Genomic DNA, 15,350 nt, shown 5'->3' on the forward strand with positions numbered 1-15,350 from the left:
GATTATCTGATCGTGTGTACACAAGTCCGGACTAAAATCCAAAAGTACAAACACGCATGCTCTGAACCAATGGCAACCATAAAACATTAGCAGAAGTTTGCCCAAAGGGTGGGGCTAAAGAGCAGAAAAACCACATTATTTCGTGTATGTTGGCTGAAAAAGTTCTGCTGTCTGTATGCAGAACAAATTCACGGGCAACACCTTTTGCACAAAATTCCATGGATTTTTCCAATGGAAATCCGATTGTACAAGGCTTTAGATAGAAACCACTCTGGATGAAGGCGCACAGGGGGTAGATTTGGAAAGCAGCATTGTCAGTCAGGGGGGGTTGCCGAGTGTTAGCTGTACTAGCGGATTTAATTACAGTACCAAATTGAAACTCCAGCTAATACTTTATATTCGGTTACAGCTGCTTTTTCCCCTTTTGGGATAAAGATTTAACATAAATACATAAAATGCTGATTTTAAAAAGTTCACTTTTTGACCACTTGCCAACCAAGCTTTTTTTGCACTTTGTTTACAAGTTTATACCAGTATTTTTTGCTAGAAAATGATTTTTTTAGCAGAGACCCGAAGGAATAAAATGGCGACTGTTGCAATTTTTTTGTCACACGGTATTTGCGCAGCGGTTTTTCCAAACACAATTTTTTGGGAAAATTTTTTTTTTTAGCGAATTGGAAAAAAAATAAAAAATAGGATTTTTCGTGCTCACCGTAAAATCCTTTTCTTTGAGTCCATGGACGGACACAGCTCCTTAAATCTTGACAAGTGGGTTGACAAGTTGAACAGCCCCGCCCAGGGGGCGGTCCCTCCAGACATAACCCTCCTCACTGCAGCATGCAGCCTCAGTTCATAACAAGCAGTACAAACCTAAAAAAGGAGGAGTAGTTGCTGTGTCCGTCCATGGAACGGATTTTACGGCAAGTACAAAAAATCCTATTTTCTCTTATCGTCCATGGACGGACACAGCTCCTTAAATCTCGACAAGTGGGAGGTCCCCAAGTCAAAAACGAGGGGTGGGAAACATATCAGTAAAACCAATTTTAACTTCACCCCAAAACAAGCAGAGCTCCTCAACAGAGGAGGTGCAACTTTAAACAGCCGCCTGCAAAACTTAGCGGGCGAAAGAAGCATCAGAAGATGCACTCACAGCAACCATGTCAATTCTGGAAAAACGTGAACGGACGACCAAGTTGCCGCCTCGCACACCTGTGGAGACCGACGCATTATGTCGAAAAAAAATAAAAATAAAACAGGAAGCACCAATTGCCCTGGTCGAAAGTGCCGTGACCGGAAAGGTGGGCCCCATCCCCTAAGAGCATAGGCCTGTATGACGGTCTGCCTGATCCACCGAGAAATGGTGGTCGACGAGACTGCCAGGCCCTTTTGTGGACCAGACACCGACACAAAAGAGTCAGATCTCCGAAACGGAGCCATAGCAGGCAGGTACACCCGCAAAGCGCGTACCACGTCCAAAGTATGTAGCGCAACCTCCTTAGGATGCGCCGGCCGAGGACACAAGGATGGAAGTACAATGTCCTCGTTAAAGCGGGGGTTCACCCTATCGACTGGGAAAAAAAAAAAAAATTTAGCCGAAATAGGCTTGGTCTTCCCGACGCGTGCGCATAGCCTGTGCGCAGGCGCCGTGAAGAGCCGAGACCTACTCCGGCTGTCTTCGGGGAGAGTGACGTGCCAGGGCCGGCCGTCAATCATCCTCCCTCTCCATAGGCACGCCCATTCCCCGCGGGAGCCGAAATCTACGATGGACGACTACAAGGTGAGTACGGGGTTAAAAAAATCGGGACAGGCATACTGTAGCTCGCGCTACAATGCCTGTCTCGATGGTAAAATGTGTCGGGGGGGGGGGTGAACTACCGCTTTAAGGTGAAATGAACGAAACCACCTGAACGGAAGAAGGGAAGGTCACGGGCGCACCACCACCTAATCCTTATGGAGAATCAAGCATGGCGGGGCTTGCAAGACAAGACCGCCAATTCAGAAACCCTTCTAACAGAGGTAAAGGCCACTAAAGGGGTCACCTTCTGAGATGGTGTCGAGATCCACTCCAAGCTGTAAAAACAGCAGGACCCTGGACACCAAGTACGTCACTCCATCTCTTCGCACCAAGAGAGGTAGGCCTTCCAGGTGCGATGGTAGATCCTCCGGAAGAAGGCTACGGTGCCCTCAGCATGGTCAAGATGACCGAATCAGACAGACCCCGGTCTCTTAAATCCTGGCTTCCAATAGCCATGTTGAGCAAGTCAGTGACTGTACAACAGGAGGAAGTATGGGACCTCAAGACAGAAGGACCTCCTGGCCACCGCCCCGATATCGGCGTACCAAGGACGCCGAGGCCAATCTGGATCGATTAGAATCATTGGAATCCCCTCAGCCTTCACCTCTGTGGAGCAGCCGAAGAAGCAACTACGATAGAGGAACGGAATAAAGCCGCCGATATAGACCCCAAATCGCGACTGACGCGTCTGTACAAGATCACTAGACCTGGCCACTAACTGACACCCTTGCGGTAGAGACGAGCGGCCAGGAGATCCATGCCCTGTGAGACTCAGCTCCTGCAAGGAAGCTTAAACAACCCCAAGCACAAAGACCAGTCGCCCTGGTCCAGCTTCTGGCGACTCCAGTAGTCCGCCTGCCGGTATACCCGATGGAAGACCGAAACCACGGCCGTGGCGTTGTCCAGCTGAATGCAGATCGGACGACCTTGCAACCTCCTCGACCACGAGGAGAAGCATAGCCTGATCGCCCAAAATAGTAGGACAATGAACTGTAGACAGGGTCCACAGCACCTGGTATTCCCAGGCTGTCTCCCACCCAGGTACTAACCAGGCCCGACTCTGGGTAGCTACCGAGATCAGACGAGAGCGGGCGCATACAGGGAGGCGTGGCCGTAGGTCCACTCAAGTCCAGCGACTCTGGGCCGACTGGACCCCCCAGGCGCCCCCACAACCCGAGGTTGGCGTCCGTTGTAATCACCGTCCACAGAAAGGAAGAAACTACTTCCCGGACCGAAGAGTCGGGGGTCTCAGCCACCAATTCAGAGAGACACTGACTAGGTGGCGCACCTGAATCTGATGATTCAGACACAAGAGATTTGTACCACTGGAACAGTATTTCCCTCTGGAAAAACACGTGTGGAACTGGGCATACGGTACCGCCTCGAAGGAGGCCATCGACAGACCTAGGATTTGCATACAAACGGAGAGAAGACCGATTGCGTGATGCCAATACCTTCACCGCAGACTGAAGACTGTATTTGTGGTATCTCGCACCAATATAAAAAATTAAATAAATAAAAGCTGCTACCCAAAATAACCAGATGATTATACAGTGAAAAATGTGTGGGTGGGTGCGCTAAACAATTAGTAGTGATACATACTTAAATATAAATGAATGAATAATGTGATACTACGACACCTAGTGTACTAGATGATCTAGTAGAAAAGTCCTAGAATGCAGTATTGCTGTGAACAATAATGCTCAAACATAAATGTGCCAAAACGTGAAAAAAACAATATAAAAGAAGTCCAGTTCAAACATATAAGGTTGGAAAAAAATTCCTAAGAGTGGTCCTCAATTGAAGAAAGTTGCGTGCTTCCAATCAGATTAATGGTCCACCTTCACCATATTGCTGACAAACACCCAAAAGTGAATGGATAAATTGTCTCCTTACCAGATTAAAATGCCCCCTATTTTTATACCAAAAAGGAGGACATTTAACGCTTATAACAGGATCACCTGTAGTGTAAGATACGTCCTGGCTGTAGTAGTTGTTGCAATCAATGGTATCCCGATAAATGCATGCAAGATAAAATATGGCCAAACATAGTGTAACTTGTTTAATTGAAATTTAAAAAATATATACAGAGGGAGCCAAGTGGCCGCTTACTTTTTGAGGTGCCTCAAACCCGGCACTGAGGCTCAGTTGCATTGGGTCAAATGTAAGATCCTGGGCGCTGTATGCTCTGCTCGTGTCTCGAGCGTGTGTTCCACGTCCGCGATGTTGGGAACCAGCGATGCATCACCACCACCAGCATCGCTGGTTCCCAACATCGCGGACGTGGAACGCACGCTCGAGACACGAGCTTCGGGAGAGAGTCGGTGCTCCTCCGTCTGGTGCAAAATGCTCACTCGGTGAGTGACTGGGACCCCAGAATAGTGGCCACAATAGTCCGCAAGGCAGACCCCAGCATGGAACGGGTCAGTACTTTGGATCTTCTATCAGTCAGATACATACAAGCGGGGGTTCCCGCAATAGGGAGGGTGGTCACCTATACATGACAACCGGAGGGTCCACCACCGGAGAAGAAGCCCACTCTCCTAAAAAAGACTCTCCTCAAGGGGCACTGAACCGCCAGGTGGTGAGGGACTACAAAAGCCCTCACCGGCTTTTCTCATTCTGCATCTTAGAAATTAGCGAAGAAGGGCACAGAAGGAAAACAAAAAAACCTACACAGAGCGGTCTGATTTGTGTGATCCAAAAAAGACCGAGCCCTCAGCGGAAACCCAGCTGCATTATCCAGCTAAAGAAAGTCCCTTACAGCAGTGAGAAGCACACCCCCAAGTGCCTTATCATACACACCCAGGTACCTGGTCCATGGCTCCTTGACAGAGCATTCCACAGGGGATAATGGAGGGGAGGGGGCACTCTTAACCCCCTCCCGCCTGCCCCCACCCTGGCACCAAAGTGCCCAGGAACTAACAAAAAACATCCGTGGGAATCCCAGGTACTAAACACCTGCTGCCACCACAAGCATGTTGGGGGAAGGACCCAGATACTGACTCCAAATAGTAGTAATACATACACATAGTGTGTAGGTATATCATGTAAGTGTACACCACAAAAAACGGAAGCTCCCAGGCATCCAAAGGGACCTGTGTGCGCTGTAGGATTCAGCACTAGGGGTCAGGACTACCCAAAGATGGCCACCGAGCATTCAGAACGCGGGCACATGAAATTGGCCAACCACAATGTAAACGGCGCCATAGCGCGGCTATGACAAAATGTCCGCCAATGGCAGTTTTTAATGCAATTGAAAACCACCCAAAAAATTGTGCCAGCAAAATGCCGCATTTAAACAGTAAAAGCCTTCTAGGGCTTTAAAAGTGCAAAAAAGAAAAACCCCTCACAGGAAAACCCCAGTACAAAAATACTCAGGCCAGATACAGTCCCCTCAGGAAGCCGCCCCCCCCCCCCCCCACTGACAAATGTTAACAATGCAGCAGAGGGAAAGGAGCAGGGAAGGGAGGAGAAGAGGACCCCTGAACCCCAGCCATACCAACCCACCTAAGCCGGAGGGACTGTACTTACCCGACCGAGCGAGGACTTGCTGACGCATTCCTGACAGACCTACAACCGCAATGGAGGTAGTAGTCGGCCCGGTCCACTGTGAGTGAGACAACACCACAGTCCAGTCATATGTGGACCTCGGAGCAAAGCTTACTGGCCACCCCAGGAGTCATGGGGTATGGCGTGGCAGACCCAGCCTTTTTGCAATGGTAATCTCACGCTTTCTGGTCGGACTGAGTAGACTACAAGGATCTATATTATCCAGCCTGTCTCAGCCGACAGTTGAAAGAAGATTCTTCAAGAAAAATTTAAAAAAAAAAATTCTCCTCAGGGCGCTGGGCCCAAAGGGAGCCATACGTCCTTCTCCTTTGCTAGGCAGAACGAAACTGAGGCTGCATGCTGAAGTGAGGAGGGTTATGTCTGGAGGGACTGCCCTCTGGGCGGGGCTGTTTAACGCCGTTAATGTAACATGTATTTAATTATCCAACATGTTTCTGCCTAGTCCTCTATTGTAAACAGGGAACATAACCCACTTGTAAAGATTTAAGGAGATGAGTCCGTCCATGGATGATAAGAGAAAAACAATATATACACCCCAAATTTTTTTGTAATGTGTGAAAGATGATGTTATGCCAAGAAAATAGATAGACCTTGTCCTTCAAGGCTGTAGAGTCAATAAAAAAAATAAACCGAACTTGTATATCTGCTTAGGAAAGTTTGATCTTTTGTGCTCTCTCTGGTTTTTATTGAGCTCTTCTTTCGAGCAAGTGTTTTTTTCACAAATCCTCCTAGATGGCATTTTCTTTTTCATGCATTTAAAAGCTCAAAATCCTGCAGGAGTCGTTTTTTTGAGCTGCAGTGTGCATGAGCCCTTAGGGGGAGATTTACTAAAACTGAAACACTCAGAATCTGATGCAGTTGTGCATGGTAGTCAGCGTCTAACGTCAGCTTGTTCAATTAAGCTTTGGCAATAAAACCTGGAAGCAGACCGGTTTCTATGTAGAGCTGCACCAGATTTTGAATGCTCTAGTTTTAGTAAAACATGGCATTCAGTTAGGCCCCTTTAACACAGGCTTTCCACTCAGGTTCGCCTGTGTTTTTTCAGGCAGACCAGAGGCTCCAGTCAGCTCTATGGAATGGCGAATGTCAGTGCGGACATCTCCACCGACAGCCGCTGCTCTCCGAGCCAATCCGGTCTGCCAAATCCAGGACGTATAGAGACCCTATTTTCCATCCGTCTGTCAGTTTTCATTCGATCCTCCAGACGGTCCGATTTCATTGGATCTCCCCATAGAGGAGGAGAGCAGGGATCTGACAGATCAGTCTCAGTACAGTGAACGAAAACTAACCTGTCATCCACCTGCTCAGCGGATTAATCCCTCGATGAGCATAGCGGATCAATCCCCCGCTGAGCATAGCGGAGTCTGTCTGAAAGAGCCCTTAGGAGAAAAATGCATTGTATGAACACTCATGGCTGTGGGCAAAACAAGCCAAGCTTATTTATTTAGAAATCTGATAAAATAAATTTGGTTTAGCATACATAGGGGGTTATTTACTAAAGGCAAATCCACTGTGCACTTCCTGTAGATAAGATGGGGACATGCAAGGAAAATAAAAAAATAGCATTTTTTCCTTTACATGATTGGATGATAAACTCAGCAGAGCTTCCCCTCAGATCTACAGCGACTGCACTTCCAGTGCACCTGTAGTGCAGAGTGGATTTGCCTTTAGTAAATCAACCCCATAGTCCTGAGCAAACACTGAACACAAATGATCATACTCTGGCAACTAACTGCAACCAATTCTAGATGACTGCATGGCGAGTACACAAATCACATAGAAGGATAAAAGCATGGATCTGTAGCCATTTTTGTTCACGTTTGCTTACCAGGCATATACATGTGAGAAATGTGTCCATATGCAACAAGGTACTGTCGAGGCATTACAATCATTTTCAAGACAGTAAACCATACAAACATCCTTTACCAGAACTGTCATTTAAAAGTTATAAATAAACCCAAAAAAACAAAAAAGTTGAATATACTGCATCTTTAAACTCCTTAGATGCAGCGATTTCTCCTTTTTCTGGCCAAAAACAAATGTGTACAAATATGTACAAAAGAAAAAAGTATTTCAGTACTCTCCATTAAAAAAACAAAACAAAAAAACAAACACACACACACACACACACACACACACACACACACACGTATACAGCATTGAAACACACATGTGAGGTATCGTCACGTGTGTTTGAGCAAGAGCAACAATTCTAGCCCAGGACCTCCTCGAACTCTAAAATTGTAAATTTTAAAGCATCGCCTATGAAGATTTTTAAGTACCAAAGTTTGGCGTCATTCCACAAGTGTGCGCAATTTTAAAGCATGACATATTTAGGTATCCATTTACTCGGGGCAACATCATCTTTCACATTATACAAAAAGAAACAAAATAAATTGGGCTAACTTTACCTTTTTTTTCCCCATGAAACTCCCCCCGCCCCAAAATAATGCGTTTAAAAAAAATGCTGCGCAAATATCTTGTGACGTAAAAAATTGCAACATCTGCCATTTTATTCCCTAGAGTCCCTGCTAAAAAAACATAATATTTGGGGGTTCTGAGTAATCTTGCAAAAAAAAAAAAAAAAAAAAAATTAGGATTTTTACATGTAGGGGAGGAGTGCCAGAATAGGCCAGGTATGAAACTGGTTATAAAGCACCGCCTATAAAGATTTTTAGTCACCATTGTTTTTCACGATATCACGGTGCACACAATTTTAAAGACTTGTTTGGACAGGTTTGGTATCTGCTTACTTGACACAGCCCCATCTTTTTATTTCAATAAAAATTGGGTATCAAAATCAATTTTTGTGCACGTAAACACATAATATATTTCTCCCTGAAAAAGGAGTTTACAAATATTGTGCAAAAAAAAAATTGCAACTACTCTATTCTAAAAGGCCTCCGCTTTCAGAAAATATATATAATGTTCTGGGGGTTTTAAAAGTGATATAAGACCCAAAACAAAAAACATTTTTTTATAAAACCGCAGCTTACCAATCAATACATGTGGTGGCTGAAATGTTTTTTTTTTTTTGGGGGGGCTTTTTTCTTTCACATCTCCTGCATTAGAGTGCCCCTACTTAGGATGAAGCACAGCAGACAGCAGTACTGTCAGTCTGAGGGGAGGGAAACTAGTAGATTTAAAATACCACTGACTATAAAGTGGGAGCTGGTGTTTGGCTTTAAATTTTGTTAGTTACAGAATTTTTTTCCCTTTTGAGTTTAAGGTTTTTAAAAGCTGATCACTTGAAGTCCCCCTGCCGGTGTTAAATGATTTGTTCCATCCCTGTACACATCTGCACGAGAGCTTGTTCTTTTGAAAAAACTGACTGGATCAACAGAGAAAAAGCAAAAAAAAGATACTGCATCTAAGAATTGTTAAGCTGAAATATAATAAATATTTGACGTTGGGTTGAATACTGCTTTAGGTAATTTGATGACCAAAAATGCAGATTCTTACATGCGTGCAAACAAAAATTAAATCATGCTCTAGAGCAGAAGAGGGCAATTCCTTTTTAATATTCAAAGCAAACTCACCCATCCAAGGCCCCATGCTTTATTTAAGAACCCCTCCAGCACTTCTAGTCGTGGCCATCTTGATTAAAGGCAGATCATTCATGTAGCATTTGCCTACAGGAATACCTCTGTCCTTATTTCAAGCATGCAGACAGCAGGGTGTGCTTAGCCGAGAAAGTCCCTCCTTCAGATGAGGGAAAATAATGCCCATGAAGACTCATGGGATTTATGACATTTTGCCCTAGGCCAGAAACCAGGAAGCAACTGAATACATATACAAAAATTACCCACAACAAATATAATATACCTTCCAATCTATACACGAATGCTAGCAGCAAAAGGATTACAAATTGTTGTTGATTGAGAGAATCGAGATGAGTTCTGCTGTAAAGTTGTATTTGTGTCATGAGGGCATTGAGGCTGCATTCACACCTAGGCGTTTTCACGCCAGACGCCCGCCGCTATTACAGCCTGCAATACGCTGGAGGGGCGATTTTACATTGTCGGCTATGGAGATGGTTCACATCTCCACGCCGAAACGCCTGAAGCTCAAAACAAGTCCCGGACCCTTTTTTTCGGGCGGCTTCGGCGTTCGGGCATAGCCGACAATGTTAAAATCACCCCTCCAAAACAAGGCTAAAAACTACGCGTTTTGTCGCCGCAAATCGTGGGACAAAACGCCTATTTTATGTCGCCGCAAATCACCTACGTTAAGGTGTGAATGCAGCCTGAAAGCCGAGATATTCTAATGCCCAATTGGATTTACCAAGTTCCCAGTACCTCAGACTGCTTCTACTTCAATGACTGCAGAAGAAGAATTGATGTTTTACTTATCAGAAGCCATTCCTGTTTAAATAAATACTTTTTTTTTTTTTTTTTAAGAGGCCAAATTCCTTTTCTGTATATGGAAGTGCTAAGCAGTACATTTTCACGTAACAATCCTTAACACAAATCAGATGCACACAAAAAGATTTAACATATTTTCAGTGATAGATAACACAGAACCAAAACATCTTACACAATCTTTACCTTTAGTGTGATAGATAATAGCAGCCCTCAGGTCAAAAGAACCCCAGCTATCTTTGCAATCAAGATCTCCGTGGTACCTCTTATCTTTGGCGGAGGTCTGTAAAGTGTTTTTCAGGGAGGTCGGAAGAGTTAATTCTATTTCCAAGACCTTGGACTGAAACACTAATGAACCCTGGCTAGCAGCTTCAGGCTTTTGCAGCTCTCCTAAATGTTGTGGTTCTAAAGATAACACAGTCCCATCTCCCCCTGACCCATGAGCCGCTTTCAGCGTGGCACCATCAGGAACTTGAGGGCTAGTCCGTTTCTCCAGCTCATAGGCCTTGGGGAAAACTGGGCACTCATTTCCTGAGGAAACAATTTCAGCCCCCTGTGAAACCTGTGGGGTAGAGTTCTCCCAGACCATAGGCCCAACCTCTTTTTTGTCTGTTCCAGCCTCAGGGCCAGCACTAGGTTCATTTATAAACGACAAGCCCCACTGATTCTGGAAAATTTCTCCCAAGCTGTGTTGATTTGACAGTCCAGACGATTCTCCCTGCACCACCTCAGGCAGGGCATGTTGCATATTAGAAGAAAAGGTAAAAAGGCCAGATTTCTTTTGATCAGGGGGATTTGAAGAGGCAGGAGAGGATTCTGTAGACGAAGGCTCTGCTCCCCCAGGCAGTGTGTGTGATACAGTACTAGCAGCAGCAGCCATAAAACCCCCATCAGCTCCTACTAAAAGGGGTCCATTGGCAAAATTAACTGTAGATACAGACTTCATGGCAGACATGGGAACCTGGGACACGCAGTTCGAAGGTGGAGTTTCCCCAGCTTGAGAAGAGAAAGTAAGGGAAGAGTGTGACACAGAGTTGTTCTGGGCTGCTTTGTTGAGGTTTTCTTTAACTTTGCTTGCATAACTTATTTTGGGAACTATTTTAGCACTACTATTGTCAACTGGAAAAACAGGAGGTGGTTTAAACAGTGTCCAGGAGTCCTCTTTAGAGGAAGTGACTGGGGAAGCCTTCCCTTTGGGCCGGTCATCAAACTTTTTTCCAGCAATAGGTTTGGCATCTGAGTTTTTCCTCTGTAGATCACCAGAGTTTGGTTTTCCCCGACCAGTGCCAGACTCGCATTTCCAAGAGGCTTTACCATTGTCCAGTCGAGACCCTCCTTTCTGCTCTGCAAAACCATCAGATTTTAAATTGTCAGAATCCAGCTTAAATTCAGGGTCTGACATTTTGCCAGTCAGAAGGTTGGAGTTCTCAGCAGGCTTGGCATTGGTACACTTAGCTTTCCTTTTCTTGGGTGTGGCATATCCACTCTCAGACCCACTGCCATCATTTTCTGCACCTTTGCTCACATAGCCATTAGTTATAAAACCAGAGTTATTTGAAAGCAAACCATTTTGAATGAGCCCAGCCTCCACTTTCTCTGTGCATTTGATATCTTTAGGTTTGCTTTCATAGGTCTTGTCATTCTTTTTGTCCATACTGTTTTTTTGGAGCAAGGTTTTAGTCTTGTTACTCGTTTTGCCAAAATTAATAGTCTTGGCTAAGTGCCTAGAATTGGTGTTAAGGTCGGCAGTGGTCTGCTGGCTGCCGTTCGTAACACTAGAGGCAGTCTGGTTTGCAGATTTCTCAGAACCCAGGATCCTTGTAGGGTTGTGTCGGTCTCCTGTAGTACCATTTATCTCTCCATGTCCTACAAAAGGCAAAAAAAAAAAAAAAAAAGTTATGCGGTATAATTGAAAGTGTGCCCCATCAAAACCTGTACAGCAGGTAAAAAGCTCCATGCCACTGGAGTATTTCACTATTAATAAAGAAAAAAAAAAAAGAATAAAAATGTACTACCCTTTAGATGGGTGTCCCATGTGTGGATGTTCTGTTAAGTAAAAATCTGCCGCTTCATTCATTATGGTACAGTATAGTAAGCACCAAACCTCCCGTACCAAGATATACAGGGGTGGAGTTACTAAAACTGGAGAGTGCAAAATCTGGTGCAGCTCTACACAGAAATCAATCAGCTTCCAGTTTGTTTTTTTGTCAAAGTTTAAAGAATACGTTCACCTTTCATAACATGTTACACCCATATTCAGAGTGTAACATGTTATGAACAGACCAGCCCCCGCTCCCCAGCTAGTGGGGGATTTTCATTCATTCACAGTCCTCTGAATGGAAAACTACAAGTCCCAACAGCCTTGGCAGCTGTTGGCTTGTAGATTTCAATGAACTATCACGGTGCTGTCAGATTGTATCTGCCTACCCATACAATGTACAGGCACAGAGATACACTGACAGATCTGCGATCAGATCACTGGTCCAATGCTTTAGAGGCTCTAGAAACAAAAAATAATAAAATGTACATAAAATCTGAAGCTAGAAGCCAATTGGTTTATATGCAGAACTGCACTAGATTTTGCACTCTCCAGTTTTAGTAAATCAACCCCACAGTTCCAGCTCTAGTTCAGTGACCATAGTGCTCGCTTTTCATAAAACATCTTGTATTCGTTTCACAAGATACATGGCATTCTGTGAATGGACAAGTGGAAATACGGGATCGATAAACATGATCTCCTGTCATCCATTTGCAGAACATCCTGTATTGTGTGAAAAGAATACAAGCCATTTTTACAAAGTAAAATTACCAAAATTAGCCTTTTTTCCCCCTGGAGTTAGTTCTCAAAGTTCCATGAACTTCGTTGTTGTGGGAGTATAGGTATGACACCACCCGCATTCTACAATGTAGAGCTCAGTGTCTGAGCAGCTTAACACCACATCCAAGTACTTCCACATTAGAGGAGTGTCTATGCCAGGGATTTGCAATTAGCGGACCTCCAGCTGTTGCAGAACTACAAGTCCCATGAGGCATAGCAGGACTCTGACAGCCACAAGAATGACACCCAGAGGCAGAGGCATGATGGGATTTGTAGTTTTGCAACAGCTGGAGGTCCGCTAATTGCATATCCCTGGTCTAGCATAGAGCAGCTCTGACTGGAAAAAAAGAAAATCACCTTTTTTGTTCCTGCATTCCTCTTATTTTATATTTCAAATAATAAAATGCACTAAAAAACACACTCCAATATTTACACTTCAAAGAATATCTACTTTCCAAAATTTTAAAAACATTTAGTTTATATTTTAGATGCATTTGCTTTCAATTATTCAAACTTCATTAGATTTAAATGTAGAATTTCTAAACTGTTGCTGCCAAGTTTGTACCACATCCCAAAACCACAAACACCAAACTGCTACCCCAAAAGGAGAACAAAAACACACACACACACACACACACACACACACACACACTTCCATTAACTGAGCTGTAAAAAAAAAAAAAAAAAAAAAAAAAAAAATAATCACAAAAAAAAGGGGGGGGGTGGGGGGAGCAATTGAAAAAAATCTTAGATGAAATTCAACTCAACTGAAAGTAAGCAATCAGGTTTCTTGGTAAGGACTACAAATGCATTTGAAAATAGCTAGGTAAATCTTAAAGCGACACTAAAAACTATATTCTTATTCTCTTATTCTTATTCTCTGGATATAATCAATACATATGCACTACTCAAACGTCACTTTTAAAAAAAAAGGCAACTGTTTTTGCAGGTTAAAAATTGTTTTAATTTATTATCTTTTGTGGCCAGAGCCTGGAAAGCATTGGACCAAATCAAGTAATTATTTCTTATTGTGTTTCTCTGCCTCCTTGTAATGTCCTTCGTGAGCTCCTGAACTTCTCCCACCATGCAGTGGGACCATGGAGGAGATCGACCGCAGCCATCCTCAAACAGGAGCAAAAAATAAATGTGGAGATTTGGAAAAGTTGGAGCGCAACAGGTGGTCAATTTTTTTAAATTGGGAATAAATACTTTTTTACACCAGAGTTTAATGTCACAAGAGAATATTGTAGGCTGCAATTGCTGATCTCGCCTACTTAGAATGCTAGATCACTGGCTATCATTCTGGGGCTTTGATCAGAATGTTGCCCAAGTTGCTGACCTGAATCAAATAAAGAATGACATTTTTCTGATATTCATTCATGACTGGCAAACAGCAGGTTCAGAAGGACAGCAAACGGCAGCTCTTGTACCTCTCCAATGACACATTATAATAGACATTTGTGCAACAGCCTCAAAATAAAGCTGAACAACTAAGCACAACAGAATACCCCAAGGTTTCTCAGGGCTTTGGGGTGATGCAGAACCTACATTAAGAGGTGTGCAGGTACTTTGATGTGCTGTCTTTCAGAATCTCGCACCAGTTTCAAATATTTATAGTAAACACAGGTTGGATAAAAATGCATGGTACTTTAGGGACATATCGTCCTACTCCTGTTTTTACACTAGTTTCTCAATTTAAATTAAATTGGTTCTAATGCTATAATATTAATGAGTTTTGAAGGATTACCTATTTACACTGTACATGGCAAAATGGGTCAAACTCAGCAAGACCAATATGCAGCAAGCAGTAATAAAACACTGCCTGGTCATGTCAGCTAAATGACTGCTCATCCTTAGCATGAACATGTATGTGGTCGTTATTCAAAGTATACATCATGAAAATCAAAACCGCAAGGCTAGACAAACACAGGTGAACAAACTAGGGTTGTCCCGATACCGAGCATTTGCCCGAGTACTTGTTCTCGGGCAAATAATCCGATGCGTCACCCGATACCTGGGCAGTCAGGGTGATCAGTGCGGTGAGGGAGTTACAAGCACCACAAGTGAAATCAGGCTGAAGACAGTCTAAAATTTGATTTGCAATTCATGTTAAACTATACACGCATATCACAACGGTAAATCCGGCTCCTACCTTTTCCGAATTAACAGTCAGTGTTTACAATGTTTCAGTTCATGAATGGAGAGGAGCCGCTGTCTTCTCTCCATTCATTTTCAGCGTAGCTGAGGCTGCTGAGAAAGGGAGTGGGGAATCTGTGTCCCTTTCCCTGTCTCAAAGGGGAGATGTCAGAGGTCTGTTAAGACCCCCATATCTCACCAAAGCCCCCCAACAGGGCTGATAAAAAGAAAAAAATTGCAATAAATAAAAAAAAACAAAAAAAAAAAAACACACTGACCCCCTTAAAAAAAAAAAAAAAAAAATTTTTTTTTTTTTAACACAAACACCTGACACATGTGCCACTGTCAAAAAAAATAAGTATTGGTAATCGGTATCGGCAAGTACTTGGAAAAATAGCATTGGTACTTGTACTCCGTCTTAAAAAAGTGGCATTGGGACAACCCTAGAACAAACTAATTGTCTTCTTGATGAAAATGTCCCTTAACAACTCAGGGAAATGTTAGATCTTTCACGAATCATAAAAAGCTGTGATTTTTTTTTTAATATAATCAGGAATGTGCGATACCTTGCTCTCAGGATTTATGCAGCGGTAGTGGCAACCTTTTCCAATGTCACACTAGGTCCCCAACACACTTCAGGTGGGTGCAGATGGATTGAAATGCGGTC

The 15,350-nt window shown here is 43.6% G+C and overlaps 1 protein-coding gene and 1 pseudogene across 1 annotated transcript in view; both read right to left on the bottom strand.

Annotated features, from left to right (window-relative positions):
• The window catches only part of NUFIP2 (nuclear FMR1 interacting protein 2), a 76,721-nt gene that overhangs the window by 17,843 nt on the left and 43,528 nt on the right, over positions 1 to 15,350 (bottom strand). The window contains exon 2 of the mRNA XM_040338554.1: positions 9,916 to 11,595. Coding sequence (XP_040194488.1) covers positions 9,916 to 11,595 — 1,680 coding nt within the window. The remainder of the gene's footprint in view (positions 1 to 9,915; positions 11,596 to 15,350) is intronic.
• On the bottom strand, positions 2,796 to 2,914 carry LOC120929821 (annotated as a pseudogene).

This window comes from Rana temporaria, chromosome 2 (genome assembly GCF_905171775.1).
Source record: "Rana temporaria chromosome 2, aRanTem1.1, whole genome shotgun sequence".
Taxonomy (NCBI): domain Eukaryota; kingdom Metazoa; phylum Chordata; class Amphibia; order Anura; family Ranidae; genus Rana; species Rana temporaria.